The sequence below is a fragment of the Polistes dominula genome, unplaced genomic scaffold (genome assembly GCF_049000335.1).
Source record: "Polistes dominula isolate Pdom_NZ unplaced genomic scaffold, Pdom_raw_medaka contig_83, whole genome shotgun sequence".
Lineage (NCBI taxonomy): Eukaryota > Metazoa > Arthropoda > Insecta > Hymenoptera > Vespidae > Polistes > Polistes dominula.
In genome coordinates, this window is record NW_028301032.1 from 505767 (window position 1) to 522490 (window position 16724).

At 31.3% G+C, this 16724-nt stretch overlaps 2 protein-coding genes across 3 annotated transcripts; both read left to right on the forward strand.

Annotated features, from left to right (window-relative positions):
- The first annotated feature begins 96 nt into the window (after positions 1-96).
- LOC107071032 (uncharacterized) lies at positions 97-13291 on the forward strand. The gene is made up of 23 exons (XM_089174370.1): positions 97-438; positions 521-966; positions 1033-1225; positions 1316-1666; positions 1727-1873; positions 1937-2086; positions 2225-2343; positions 2417-2606; positions 2684-2959; positions 3028-3146; positions 3204-3396; positions 3469-3777; positions 3845-4104; positions 5259-5331; positions 5402-5949; positions 6062-6312; positions 6624-6885; positions 7659-7746; positions 7825-7901; positions 8014-8148; positions 8230-8370; positions 8437-8634; positions 8701-13291. Exons 1-23 carry the CDS (start codon positions 231-233, stop codon positions 8821-8823), a joined length of 4857 nt encoding a protein of 1618 aa, XP_089030496.1. The 5' UTR covers positions 97-230; the 3' UTR covers positions 8824-13291.
- Positions 8829-14537, forward strand: LOC149031879 (receptor-type tyrosine-protein phosphatase alpha-like). 2 transcript variants are annotated; one of them, XM_089174379.1, is made up of 8 exons: positions 8829-10032; positions 13080-13116; positions 13185-13291; positions 13361-13575; positions 13644-13772; positions 13834-13988; positions 14082-14217; positions 14302-14537. In XM_089174379.1, exons 1-8 carry the CDS (start codon positions 9996-9998, stop codon positions 14374-14376), a joined length of 891 nt encoding a protein of 296 aa, XP_089030505.1. In that variant the 5' UTR covers positions 8829-9995; the 3' UTR covers positions 14377-14537. The 2 variants fall into 2 exon arrangements, with proteins under 2 accessions (XP_089030505.1, XP_089030506.1); XM_089174380.1 differs by lacking the exon at positions 13080-13116 and having other exon boundaries at positions 10009-10037.
- The last annotated feature ends 2187 nt before the right edge of the window (positions 14538-16724 follow it).

The window sequence follows — 16724 nt, forward strand, 5'->3', positions numbered from 1 at the left end:
ACTTATCTCGAAGGAAGCGTGGTTTTATTCGTGACAGTTATGAGTAATACAATATTTCTAGTGTTCACTCACTCGGCATCCGTTTTTTCATTTAATGTTTTACCCGTTAACGTTTAACATTATCTAAAATAAAACAAAATAATTGACGCGAGTGAGATTAATCCTGAGTTTCATTAAAAAATGTGAGTTACACTACTGTATGCTATAATAAAAAAATTAACAACATTGTAATGACTTGTTACGTTGAAAGGTGCAATATGAAAGTTTTAATTACTATAATCCTTCATTTTCAACTGAGTTATGCATTCAAAAATTTATTAATCCTTCGAAATATGAATGACAACTGGACAAATTTGATATGCGCATCCAAAGACGACGGAAATGCACTCGTATGGAATATGCCATTAATTGATTCTCAAAATTGGAAACAGAGCTTTGGTAATAAATGATTTATTTTTCTTTTTTTTTTTAACAATAAAATGATTAGAATTTGGTTAATTTTTTTTCCTCATACTTACAGATTTCTGTACTACTAATAGTCCAAATGAGAATTGTATAAAAGAAATTAATTACGATTTTCCATATAATTTGTATCGACGGTTTGGGTGGAATATAAGTCAATGGTATATTGGTAATTCTTGGAATAAACCAATGGGACCGGTATTGGATAATCGTTGGGAACATTTCAAGGAATATGATAATTTTAAATATTCTAACAATACATATAAATTGGATCGTATTGGTTACTTAAATAAAACCGATTCCGTCGTATTTTCCGTTCGTGCTGCTGCCGACGTACACGCGGTATTATGCGATGATGAAAACTATCAAAGTTCTTTTTGTTATTGGATCATTATCGGTGGATGGGAAAATACTAAGTCGATTATACGAAAATGTCCACAAGGTTTACCATCGGAATATCCATTGCCAGGAACTGATTGTTCTATAATGAGAGATAATAACACCGTAAGCATTTGAAAATACTTTTATCGTTATCAAAAGGAATTAAATACAATTCGTATTATTTAATAGGATTTTAAGTTGAATCCAAACGAATGGAAACACTTTGTATTAAAATGGAACAACGTAATGAGAAAGATAACTTTATATAATAAACAAAAAATCCTATTAGAATATGTGGATGAAAAACCTGTTCCAAATAATCACGATAGGTATTATCTCTTTTATAGAAGTTCACAACCGATGCTTATTCGATATCACGTGTGTAAGTTTTCAATTATATTCTATAATCGATTATCTAATCAGGTAAAAAGAAAGGTTCTATACCATATAAATTGTTTTTTATTTATTACAGATGATTATATTTATACGAAAGAATTAAATGCTGTCCTAATTAGTCCTAAAGAACCTTACAAAAATTTATTCCTTTGTTTCGAATTTTCTATTGGTCTGTGTGAAAATTGTAAAATAAATATCACTATGATATTATTCAATGATGACGACGTTAATGAAGAAATAAATACACGAATTTATAAAGGATACAAAGAAATTCATGAATTAACAACGTGGCAATATGTTCAAATTAATACAACATTTTCATCTAATGACAATAAATATGTAAAAATTCAAATTACACCAATGATCGATGATAAAAGTGATCAGGGTTTTTGGGCAATAGGAAATATTCGAGAGTGTCCTTCGTTAGGTACAAAATTCATACGAATTCATTTCAATACATGAGATAACTTAAATTATTTTTTTTTAGATGCAACGAAAAGCAGTAAGTTGATCGTTTATAAGTTAAACAAAAATTCTTTTGATCCCTCTCAGCATAATGTATATTGTGAAAAAATGTCATACGAACGTAATCAAATAGTCAACGCTTTTCTAAAAACATCAGAATTCGAAAACAGTAAGTATAAATACAAAATGATAGATTTATGTAGTATTTTATATAAAATTATAATATTCATAGATGATTTTGATTGTCCAAACGGAACGCTATGTTCAAAATCTTGTGGAGGTATTCTGCAATATTTTGATAAAAATTGTAAAAATACAGTAATTTGTACAAAAATGGGTTGTACTTGTTACAATGGTTTAATAGGCAACCAATGTGAGAAACGTAAGTTTATATTGATTGCATTTAATAACATTTATTTAACAAAAATTCTATAAATTGTACAGATTGTGATGCAAACAGATATGGATACGCGTGCAAAACATTAATATAAATTAGTAATACAAAAAAGTCATTTTTCAGTGATCGATGTACCACCACCACCTATTATCAATTTTATAAATAAAACATACCTTAGTGTTAGTCTCATTGCAAGGGATGAATATAAGGAAACGATAACCGAATACTGTTTTGTCATTCAAGTAATTAATTATTCATTATACGTTGTAAAATAATGGAAGAACAAAATCACGCAAGATAATTTATCATTTACAGAATAATAGGAACACTTTGAACGAAAATACCTGTACATATAAGACTGTATTTCCAAATACGACTACTTTAGAAAGTGATTTCAAATTTTTACAACCAGGGATAAATTATAATGTATCGTGCAAATTACGCGTTGGACAAGAGAAATTTATTATAAAAGGTTTAACTAACAATTTTATTACACCCTGCGATGGTACGTAATTTAAATTATATTTTCAAATACGATTACTTCGAATTTATAAAGTTTATTCATAAATTTGATTCATCCAGCTAAGGCACACTTTAATATTGAAGCTAATGATACCTATTTAACAATAACTGGCGATAATCCATTAAATAATAACAAAGAAAGCAATTATTCATGTCCATGGTCTTGGTACAATTTGTTAATTTATCAACAAAATAATACGAATAATACAATTTATGAAGGAAATATCATTGAAATTCCCATGATATATAAAGTTCTACCTGCCACCGTATACGACGTTAAAATAAGTGGAAATAATACAAATATCTTATCAACAATTATTTATACTGATGATGGGGGTCAGTACACTTTTATACAATTATTTTCACAAATGTATTTGTAATTAAAAAAATAATATTCTTCGTAGAACCTTCGGAAGTAACCAATGTACAAATTAAGAAACAGTCTGACGATCAAGTATACATAGAATGGAAACCACCAGAAAGACCAAAGGGGAAAATTCAAACTTACGAAATCACGTTAATGGTAAATGAATTTCTAACAATCATACACTTATAATAATTTTTATCCTTTTCTACGTAGGTTGATTTTTATTATGGATGTGCAAATTATAATCAATCTATCATCTCGAAATACAACAAAACAACATATACATCAATGACAAATGTTACGTTTTCCAATATACCTCCATACGCAAAATATTTATTAACAATTGTTGCATATAATTCGAAGAAAGGTTTGGAAATAAAAAAACGTTTTTTTACGAAAGCTACAGGTGTGTATAGGTGGTACAGATTCGAAATTGAAATTGAAGTACGAGTTGATTATTTGAAAACAATTCTTTCAGCTATTCCAAGATCTAAACTTTCTAATTTGAAATATGAAAATAATCGAATTACTTGGGACAAACCAATAGATTGTACGACTATTTCAGGATCTATTGAAAAAACGAGACTAATATTTACAGGACTTAGCGAGGCTGTAAGACATCAAAAAGATATAAATGAACAAACTGCATATTCATATTTCAATCTCAACAAATTAAATTTAAACAGTTACGAAAAATATAAAGTACAAATTTTTTCTATACGAGATTATGGCAAACCCCATAATAATAGTGCTGGCGTGGAATTGATATTTACTACCCCATCGAAACGTAAGTTTTATAAGTTCAATTTCATTTGATTTGATTTTATTTAAATTGTGCAATTTTGTATCTTCAGCACCAACACCTGTAAGAGAACTTGATATATATGAATTCGATAATCGTAAAATGACAATTTCTTTAAGATGGAAAGAACCATTACCACCTAAGGGAGAATTAGATCATTATATTGTTAATATATGTTACAATAATACAGATTGTTCATCGATTTCTGATTCAAATAACACGTATATATATGCTAATGAATTTTGTGTACTTTGGGAAAATTACATCTGTTCAAAAATCGTATTAAGGAAAAATATATATTCTACTATAACTGTATGTATAAAATATTATTTATTAGGTTGTTCGAGAAGTAATTTCGTTTTTTCCCGACAGAGGATTTAATTGTATCTTGTTGCACCCAAAAAGTCCAATTGATTCTACGCTGTAGTTTTTGATTGGTGTCCTTTTAAATATGGTGAGCAATAAACAGCATTGTCGCCGAATTTTACTTTTTTCCCTATAGCAAAGGTGAAAATGCTGTTCAAGCTAGAAAAAAATTAACCGATGTGTAAGAAAATGTGTTGACAGTATGCCAGTGCCAGAACTGGTTTGCAAAATTCCGATCAGGCAATTTTGATGTCGAAGATGCACCCACGTTCTGGAAGGTCGGTTAAAACTGATGAAGACACGATAAAGGCACCGGCACGATGATGCAAACAGGCGAAAAAAAACAGGTGAGATCGGCGAGAGGTTAAATTTATCAAAATCAACCGTTTATGACCACTTTAAAGGCCTGGGTTTAACCTCGAAGATCGGTATATGGGTTCCCCATATTCTCACGGAGAGAAGTTTGTGTCGTCGCATTAACGTCTGTGATTTATTTCTCAAACGTCACAAAAATGATTCATTTTTGTAATGCAATATTACTAGAGACGAAAAATTGGTTGTATATAACAATGTCAAACGTAAGAGATCATGCAGCAAAATAGATGAACTATCTCAAAGCTATTTGAAAGCCAATATCCGTCAAAAATAGGAGATGCTGTTTGTTCGGTGGGATTTTAAAGATATCGTTTTTTTGAGCTTTCACCGGATAAAAAAAAAATTAATTAATATGGAAGTCTACTGTCATCACACCCACAATATTCTCCAGATCTGGCACCTTCGGATTATTATTTGTTCCGATCACTGCAAAATGTTTTAGACGGAAAAACCTTCACTTAAAATGAAGAGGTCAAAAACCATCTCGATCAGTTTATTGACAGCAAAGTGCAAAACTTTTATGAGCGTGGAATCATGATACTACCAGAAAGATGGCAAAAAAAATTGAACCGGAATTGCCAATATATAATTTAATAAAATATTTGTTCTTTATATATAAATTGGCTTTTATTTCACAAAAATAAGACGAAATTACTTTCCGAACAACCCAATACATTAATAAATAAATATTTAGTAGAAGAGATGTTATACATACAATTTTATAGGTAACGGGATATAACAAAAATGTTAGCAATCCTGGAGAATCATCGACAATTATGTACAATCCAAAAAAAATTGGTAATTACGTATATAATATAATTATAATAATAATGCTTACCTTGATAAAAATGTGTGTTTCTTTTTTTAGCAACAAAATCAGATCCACCGAAAAATTTACAAATTAAAATTGACCATAAAGGTATAGTCATTGTAAGTTGGTGTCATCCTTGGAAAACGAATACACCTCTCATTAAATTTTTGATCAACGTACAAATAATTGAAAGTAATTTGAGAGAAAATAATTCGATATTCGAACAAGAAAAAGTATATAATTATAAAATAACGAAATATCAACGAGAATACGAATGGAGTATCAAATTATCATCTTCAACTACGTATAGAATAATCGTACAGGCTGTAACAATTGACGAAAAAAAAAGTCAATCTAAAAGTGGCACTATAAGTACGCCTAATTCTATAACTTTTGAAAATGATAAATTAAATTATACGGTTGAAAGTAATACGTCATTATTGTTAAAAATTCCAAGACTTTTGAACGACGTTAAAAATAGTAAAATATATATCATAGTAAAGGGTCAACATCCGTGCAAAAACTATACCAAATTAAACGAATATTTCAACGAATTAACGAATATTAAAAATAACGAAATTGCATGGTTAGCTGCTAGTTTTCCCGTAAGTTTAACAACATCCCTTCTCTTTAAACTTATGTTTTATTATGCCAATTAGTATTTAATATAGAAATTAATTAAAAAAAGAGTTCTTCATTGTTCGTGTCTCATGCCAGGCCGATCAATATTCCGGAAAAGAATTTTCTATAGGTGATAATCAAAAATACGAAGAGGGTATCAATTGTCCATTGAGATTGTACAATGTTTATACAATTTACGTGATTATTCAAGCAGAAAATATCACAAGTTTATTATCATTAACATTAAATCGTTTTGTATATGATACAAATTCCTACGTAATTTGGCCAATTTATCTCGTCGTTATACTCATCGTTATATTCTTCTTAGGATTTATTATTCATCGAAGGTAACTGACAAAAATTTTTCAAATTCTATTATTGAATTGTCCGGAAACATCGTGCCGATTTTGATGGAAGATTGAAATGTTTTTCAATTGAAGTTTTTTTTTGTTAAATTATATATAAGTGCCATTCTTTATCAGAATCTTTCTCCATCGCTAAGAATAATTTTTAAATTTTGTTTGTCCAGAACTTTTCAGGTTATTTTTAAATAAAAGAACTTTAATGTGCCATCTAGCAGAAATCGGCACAAACTTTCCAAACAACCTAATTTATTTGACAACATTACAATTATTAATATTATTAATTGAATTTTTAGATACAACAAAACAAATTTGACGATTCATATTTTTGCTTTGAACGAGACTGTAGAAACGAATGAAAATGTGCCTGAAATTAAACCTACGGCACCGATAGTAGCGAAAAAACGTTCTTTTATTAATCAAAGCAGAGAAAATCTTTCATGTTTGATTAATAATACTCAAAACGATGATTCAAGTGTGATGCCAATAAAAGTAAAAGATTTTGAGGATTATGTAAGAAATGCAATTAAATCGGGATTACTGGATGAACAATATGAGGTAAATTTAAACAATTAAACTTGTTAGTTTTATGAGGATGAAAGGAAAGGTATTTCTGTAGTTCGAGAATAAGTTACCACGCTGATTTATTTCGATGAATATGAATCCAATAACCTTTATTAGAAAAATAACAGCAGTGATCCCAGAAACTTTTGCTTGTCTGATCGACACAGTGTCGTAAAATTATCGGGTTCTCAGTAAAATTATCGTACGCATAGAAAAATAAGATCCGATTTTAATCAGATTTTAAGATTTAAAATACTGAAAAAAAAAAAGTGAAAATGTATATATTTTAGCAAACTTGATGACCTTTTTTTTTAGTCTTTGGTTCGTTGCTGCTTTTTTCGTCCTTTCCTCCTCTTTTTCTTCGTCCTTTTTCGTCCTTTTTCCTGGCTATGGGGCTAAGAAATGTGACTAATATATACATAATATACAAAAATAACTGAGTGCTCTAAAGTGCGCTGCAACCGAATCACGTAACAATAACAAAAAAGACATATCGAAAATTATATTTACATATCGAATTATCTGAAATTATCGTACAAGTTAAATTTCGGATTGTACAATGCTCCAAATTATGTGACGTGTACGATAATTATCGTACGAATATCACTAGCGCACGCAAGAGCGGGAGATACGAGTACGAAAAACATTTATTCATCTGACAAAACAAATACGAAAAATAAAATATTAAAAAAAACGAATGAATATTGGCATAATCAAAAGAACAAGTTCTTATTATTCATATGATGATGAAAATGATTAATTTGTAGTCTTTTCCAAGAGGCCAAACAAAGTCATGGGATTATGGCAAATTACCGCAAAATAAATCAAAAAATCGCTATGGAAATCTTATAGCATGTAAGTAATATTTAAAAAACATTTTTAGCGATTTGAATAAAAACATTTATTTATATATACATATATATGTATATGTAGATGACGAAACACGTGTGGTATTGAAGAAACTCGCTGATGACCCTTTCTCCGATTACATCAACGCCAATTACATCAAGGTAAAAGAGAATGATTTTATTCAAAAAAATCTTATTTCACATTGTAGAAAATTGTAATCGATGATAGAATGTTTTTTTCTTTTAAATGTTACATGGAAAAAAAACAATAAAGGGTTACAAAAAGGAAAAACGTTACATAGCTACTCAAGGACCAAAAGCAAAAACGATAATTGATTTTTGGCGTATGATCTGGCAAGAGAATGTCTTTGTTATTTGCATGCTAACTAATTTAATTGAAAATGGAAAGGTTGGTAGTTCTCAAAACGAATTTTTAGTTAACCCTATCTAATAAAATTGTTGTGTTAAATTTAACATCGTGTGTTCATAGACCAAGTGTGAACAATATTGGCCTGACATTGGTAAAAAGAAGAAGTACGGTGACGTTGTGGTTTTCAACTCGACTCAAAACATTTTCGCCGACTATACTTTTAGAATCTTACACGTAACGTGTAATGACGAAACCCGTAAGGTAAATCGAACCTTCGATGAGGATCATTTTTTACATTGTTTCAATAATTGTATTTTGACAATGCAGGTAGAACATTTGCATTACACAGCATGGCCAGATCATGGTGTACCAAATTACACACATTCCGTTGTAACCTTTTTGAAAAAAATTTTAGCTAAAGAAATTGGAAATGGACCAATGGTAGTTCATTGCAGTGCTGGTATTGGTAGAACCGGTACAATCATTTTATGCGATATTTGTTTGAGACGTGCAGCAGCCGAAGGGGTAAGTCAAACAAAAATTAACAAAATTATTAAATGTTTCTGATGATGGGATCGATTTTTTGTATAGGTTGTCGACGTTTTTTCGGAAATGCAATCGATCATAAATGAAAGAGCCAATATTGTATACGATAAGCAACAATATTTATTCGTTCATTTAGTTTTAATAGATTGTTTACCATCTTTATGTTAAGAAAAGTGGATAATTGGTTAAAGGCAAAGTAACTTGAGAAGATTTATAATAATGAGTAGTTTTATTATCATCACTGTATGAAAGGCTTTTATAACTAAGTATACGTGTGGCGACTTCTCTGCCGTTACATCTTGAACTGAGCGTACGCTACAGAACAACGAGCCAATTTAGCTCACACACACATACACACATACTATCACTTACTATGTATGCGTGCCTATACACTATATCCTTAATATTCAAATACAATGTAACTGTAACTCTATTTCCAACACGCCTCTTTACATTTACTGTAGTGGGCTTAAATTCCTTAATTAAGAGTCCTCTGGCAATTTTGTATATGCTATGATGTGGAGAATAAAGGGTTAGGTTTAGGTGTAAAATAAAACACGTGGTTGAGCCAATAAAAGATGCGAAGCTTTATTGGCTCGTCAGGGAAAAGCCTTGCGGCATAAAAACTCTGGATGATATTGGTAAAATACAATGATGAAAATTTACCACGTGGCGTCGCCACGTGGAAACTACATTTTGCGAGAAAACTATATAATGGAATGATCTTACCTCTCGCACTCCTCACGTATAGCGATCACAACCTTAACCCTTTCGCTACTACGAGCGACTATAGTCGCTCTCCATGTGATGCCACTCAGGTACTACGGGCGACTATAGTTGCTTTCCATGTGATGCCGCTGAGATACTACGAGCGGCTATAGTCGCTCCCGCTAAAGATGTCGCGTAATTGTATACATGATAAGCGCCTGCAGTTGCTATGCACAGAGTATCTCACTCTAGACATGCCACGTGAGTCTTTCGTTTTGCATCATTTGTTTTTTACGTGCTTCAATAATAAACCAAATGCCTCGATCATCAGTCTTACGACACCGGCTCGAACGTTGCGTGCACCGTGCACTGTTTCGGTGTAGAGCGCCGTACTGCGAGAGTACCGCGGCGGAGATCCGCCCCGTAGCGAAAGGGTTAAGGGTTGTGGGGCTGAATAGGCTTACATTCACAAATCGGAAAGATTGGGATGTTCCCTTTGTTGTTCCTTATGAATCCTTAAGTCCTTTTGTCCAGTATGGCTTCTATATTCTTTAGATGCCGAAGGTGTATCGTCGTAGGCGTCCGGTGGTGGAATAGAAAGAATGGTCTTTTGAACTGACCCAGCAGGGCGCATGTATGGTGGGGGTGCGAGAAGTAGTGATGCGAGAGGTGAGGTTAGTGCTTCGGTACCGGTAGTCGCTTGTGGTTGTTCGATACTCATAATGAATATCGAGTTAGAATCTTATATTAATCGATATAATCGAACGCGCGCGATTTGAATACAGCTAGTTACCGTACGATCATTTCGGATCGTACATTTACATTGTAATTTTTAATTTTAAGCATTCACATTGCTTAAGTTCAATACTTTCATTATTCATACTCATACAATATTTACCAGAAATCTAAATTTAACAAACATTTCTTTACCAAGTGCTTTCATGAATATATCAGCAATATTTTCATTTGTGAATGAAAGTTCAATCAATCCTCCTTCTACGCTTTCATGTACATAATAATAATAATGTATTTCAACATGTTTTGAATTTTTAGTGAAATTTCCGTAATTTGCTACATTTATCGCTCCAGAATTATCTTCATATACTTTTATCGCATCACATATTATACTTTAATACTAAAGAATTTTACTAATTCATTTACAATCTTTAATTCACTTACAACATCAGAAAGAGCTAAATACTCTGCAAACGTCGATGCTTTTGTTACACATTTTTGTTTTTTAGTTTTCCAATCAATTACATTTTCAAATAATCTAATTACATAACCAGAAGTAGACTTCCTATCTACAGTATCACCTGCCCAATCTACATCAACAAAGAAATCTAAAAGATTACAATTCTTTTTTCTTTTAAAATTATGACAAATCTTTGGTCCGATATAAGTACTTTAGAACTCTTAATGCATACTTCCAGTGAGTATTATTATAATTACTCTGAAATCTACTCAAATAATTGACACTATAACTTATATCTGGCCTTGTATTAGAACTAATATAAGACAGTTCTCCTATCAAGTTTCTATACTTAATATTTGTTTCACTACTATCAGACTTCTCAAGTTTTAAATTCTTTTCCATACGAGTATCATAAAGTTTACTTTCTTCTAATTTATATTTACCTATTAAAGATTCAATATATTTTGCCTGACTTAGTTTCATATCACCTTTCTGATAATCATACTCAATTTTAATTCCCAGATACTCTTTAATTTCACCTAGATCTTTCATTTTAAACTTTTCTGATAACATATCTTTTACTTTTTCAATCATTTTCTTATTTTTACAGCAAATTAATAAATCATCAACATAGACTAGAATATACATAATTTTTTCTCCTTCTCCATGAGAATAAAGACAAGGATCAACTCTACTTCTTTTAAAGTTTAATTTTTGTATCAAAACTTTATCAAGACAATCATACCAAGCTCTTGGGCTTTCCTTTAAATCATACAATGCTTTTATCAATTTACAAACTTTATCCGTTCCATCTTCACAACCTTTAGGTTGACGTACATATACCTCTGAGCTTACAAGTCCATTTAAAAAAGCAGTTGTTACATTCATTTGCTGTATAGGCAAACCATATTGACAACAAAATGAAAACAATATTTTTACAGTTTGAGTTTTTGCTACAGGTGAATTTGTATCCTCAATTTCATCTATTTATTGATATCCTAAAACAACCAATCTTGCTTTAAACATTCCATCTGTCTTTCTAGTAAACACCCACTTTACATCAAGTACCTTTTTATCACTTTCTTTTTCAACTAAAGTCCATGTATTATTTTCTTTTAGACTAGCTATTTCTTTGTCCATTGTTTTAACCCAATCTTTACTATCGTTACTACTAATCGCCTCTTCAAATGTACAAGGCGTATTTATACTACAAAAATTTACATAAATTGAATAGGTGACTGGATTTCCGTACCTATCTATAGGACTTTTCTTTCTTTCTGATTTTCTTTGTACTAGTAATTCTTCACTTTTTACTTTATCATCAACAGACGCATTATCTCTACATGACTCGAGAGTAGGATGTAGGAGATAAGTTATTTAAAATCTTCTCATCATGTTCATCATCAAAAACATCATCGTTTAAGTCATCGTCTAAACTCGCAAAGCTTTTATAATAATCATAATCAAGACCTATGCATTTTACATCTTTTTCTATAATATCAACGTGTCTTGCAACTACAATTTTATTGTTTAACAAAACTCTGTATCCAACATCATTATAACCTAACAAAATTCCCATTTCAGCCTTTTTATCAAATTTTGAGTTTCTACTTTGTTCAGGTTTTCTTACAAACACTTTACTGCCATATACTCTTAAATTTTTAACATCTGGTTTTCTTTTAAAAAAGATCTCATAAGGAGTTTTTCTTTCAATTGTATTAGTTAATGAACGATTTTTTAAATAAACCGCTGTTTTTATAATTTCAGTCCAAAATTTCTTATGTACTTCAGCTTCATCTAGCAAACAACGAGCCATATTCATTACAGTTCTATTAAACCTTTAGGCTGTGCTATTTAATTCGTGCACATATGTAGGACAATTATTTAAAACTATTCCTTTCTTTCTAGTATATTCAAAAATCCTTTTATTCAAATACTCTTTACCATTGTCACATCTTAAATACTTAACTCTCTTTTCAATTATATTTTCTACTTCATTAATGTAATCTACTAAACAACCAAAAACTTCATCCTTACCTTTAATGCAATAGACTTTCGCTATCTTACTATAATCATCAATAAATGTGACAAAGTATTTTCACCATTAGGACCATCAGTACTAAAACTACCACAAACATCTGTATGAATAATCTCAAGAATCTCTTTTGCTCTATATTTATCATTACTAAATGGTAAATTGTGCATTTTATTTTCAATACACGTCCTACATTTCATGTATTCTGATTTAAATTCAGAAGGTAGACCAATTAATGATTGGTTTTTACACATTGTGTTTAAACATCCCAAATTTACATGCCCTAATCTTCTATGCCATTTTTCTTTTAGACTTATTTGACGATTTTTACTTTCAGCATTATTAACAAAATTTTTATTTTTCAAAAAACCTTTTAATCTAATTGTTCTATTTTCTTTATAACCTACTACTATAATTTTTATTATACTACTAAAACTTTACCAACTTCTTTACCATGCAACGATGCATTGCCAACAAAAATCAAAGATTTGAAGAAGAAAGATTTAGAAATACAATTTCGAAGGTAAATAACATTTTACATTTTTGTTTATGTGTATATAATAATAAATAAAATTGTGTATATGTTTGTAGATTACAAGACACAGCATGGCAAAACGAAGCTCTTAGGCCACCTGTTTCGCAAACTTCCTTGTCCGAATCGAATATAGCTAAGAATAGATATCCCGAATTAGTATCAAGTTAGATTATTTTTTCCTACCCATAATACATTTCGATAAATCTGTAATTATATTCGTATTTATTTGTAGACAAAATAAACCGTGTGTTTTTAAAAAGATATCCACCTCATGACGAGGAAAGTGATTACATAGCTGCAGTTTACGTAGATGGTTTCAAAGAACAAAATCAATACTTATCGAGTCAATTACCAATGCCAACGACATTTCGTGATTTTTGGAGAATGATTGCAGAATTAAATATTGAGCTCATCGTCGTTTTACAACCACCTGATCCTGAGGACCCAGTCAGTAATATCATTACTTTGAAATAACATTACAAATATGCAATAACAAACTTGATTTACTCTTTCAGACTTGTTGTCCTTTGGTACCAGCTAACAACGAATTTAAACCAACACCATATATTAATGTAATCACTAAAGAACTTTCAGAAACTGAATACTACGTATCTAATAAACTGATGCTTATTGACAATTCGGAGGTAATTGATACCAGTAGAAAATTTGAATATTAGAAAAAACAGACAAGAACTTTTTGCTTAGAAACCTACAAAGGAACAACCAGTTACAATATTAACTTGCAAACAATGGGAAGCTGGGAAAAATAAGGATCCACCATCTGCAATGGCTTTGGTAACATTGTGGCAAGCAGCAGGTCGAATTGCTAGAATCAATAGTCCTACAGCAGTTTTATGCCAGTACGATTCGATCTTATTTTATCATTCTTTTCTTCTTCTTCTTTTAAATAAATATAAAAAAAGATCTAATGGGTTAATGTATTATTTTTTTAGCGACGGTGTAACAGGTTGCGGTATTTATTTGGCAATGAGTTTTCTTTTAGAAAGAATGGCCATAGAAAGGGAATGCGATATTTGTTTAGCAATTAGAACGGTCAAACAATTTAGACCGGACTTTGTTCGAACTATCGTAAGTATGATAAATATTTTCATAAAAAAAACTTACTTCTTACGTATATTTTCAAAATACTCATGAAAAATGTTTCTTTTACAGAAAGACATGGAATATTTGTACGACGCGGCATTAGCGTATATGGAATATTTTGAAACATATGCTAACTTTTCTTAAAAATCTAATATTACTACTAAACAGAAGATTACCCATTAAGATAATGACACGAACAAATAAATAAACATAGGGTCTTATATAAAACGGCATTTTCTAGGATTACCTGTACTTTGTATGTTTTGGTTCATCTTAACAACATAAATAAACATAAAAACCACATATACACAATAATACGTATATTGGTCCACCTAGTCGTTGGAAAAGAAAAAGTAAAAGGATAGAAGTAAAGAGAAAGAGAGACAGATAAAGGTTTCTCAACAAGCCTGTCTACTCTACCCTACTTTCTAACTTCGTATCAGGGTTTTAAATTTAGCCACGAGAGTGCGTTCCAATCGTAAATGGAGTACGATAAACCATAAGCTCTTGGAAAAAGATAGGCGTAAAGTCGACGTTCTTTAAACGCATCATACTGCTAGGAATCCCTTAACGTAGTTACATCCAGTGTAACAAGATTCGACTCGCAATTGGTGCGTCTTGTTTCCCCCAGTATTCATATGAAGTATTTTTTTTTACCAAAGACGGACCATTGTTGTCTCTCTTTGTACATCGTCGTAATCGTTGTGTTGAGGGAGCATGCCTGCTCGCTCGTCGTGACTTTGGGCTCGCGGGCGTCAGAAATGATGTCATTGGGACCACCGCCAACATTCCACCTGGTAGTCTCGGTGGCGACCGGACTGTTGCGCTTCGCACGGGAGACGGGGCTGCCCGCGGGTCTTCCACGTTGATAGGTTTCTCCCCGAAAGGGTCCCCGGCACAATGATCCAAGGACTGAGCTCCCGGGTTAACAAACTCCACGAAAAAAAAAATAATCATTGTGTTTTGATTATTTTTTTGGTCATAAGTTATCATTGTCTTATAAGTATCTTTTGTCAAAGATATTCAGAGACAGAAATCAGTACACATTAGAGTTTGATGATGAATATCTTTTGAATACTTAATTAAATCGCCAAAACATGAGACACCATTTTTATAGAGCAGTTAATTTCCTACAAAAATTTGTATTGCGCATTTTTTAATAGTCATTTATTGTCGAGTTATAAAATTCATAAACAAAAATGAAATTTGTCTTAAAATAATACAATTTTAATCTTCAATATCATTTAAATGGTGAGATTTACGGAAAAAATATATAATACCTTTTTTGTAGCGCATTAAATTTTCTACAAAATTCTTTCAGAACATTTTTCTGTACAATCAATTAAAGATGAAGTATGAATTTTATTCTATTGGACTAAGAAAAAATACAAAACTGCGATACGGAGGATCTTCCTATTCAAATTAAGAGCTCATATTTGGTGAGAATTTTTGTAAGGTGTATAGCAACCCATTTTTCCGTGTCACTTGTAAAAAAAGAATAATTGACTTTTTTTACCCACCCTAATATATATATATATATATATATATATATATATATATATATATTTACCCACCTATATATTATATTATATATTGTATTCATCACGAATTGTTCTTTGGATATTTAATAGAGTATGTCAAATTATAAAATGTAAAAGTTCAGATAATTCAATTTTATAATATGCATGTACATGCGTGCATGTGAAAAAAACTATTAGTTTATAAAAAAATAACGATGATAATATCATTAAATTTTTTTATTATCTAAGTGACCTTGTACTTCCCGAAGATTGTAAGAAATGATATTTTTTTTTTATTAACTCAAGTTCATTGCCGCAAATACCAAATCCGGCCAGTGTTCCCGTCCCTAAGCGCGATCCTTCCATTTGCGGTTTTCGTATCCTATTTCTTTCAGTTCTCTTCTAATATTATCCTCCCATCTATGTTTTGGTTTTCCTAGTGGTCTTTTCCCGTTTTGTATACCGACCAACATTTTGTGCGCCGTTCGATCCTCATCCATACACGCCACGTGATCAGCCAATCTTAATCGGCGTGATTTTACGACGTTGATAATGTCTAGTTTGTTGTACAATCGATGTACTTCAACGTTATGGAGTTTTCTCCATTCGCCCGATTCCTCATCGCGTTTTGCGCCGAAGATTTTACGAAGAACTTTGTTTTCGAAGACCCTGAATTTCTTTTCGTCCCGTAACGTCAGCGACCACGATTCGCTACCATAAAGGACTACCGGCAGGATGATTGTCCTGTATATCCTGATTTTTAATCTCCTAGACAGCAACATCGAGCTGAGCAATTTGTTAACCGAATAAAAACTTGAGTTGCCTAGATTGATTCTTTTCTTAAGTCCTTCGTTAATTTCGTTCGTCTGGTTTATGATCGATCCTAAATACCTAAAGATCCGCTCAAAACGACTAAAGTTCCAGTACTAGACCTATTCTGAACTCTATCGGTTACCACATATTTGATTTTTT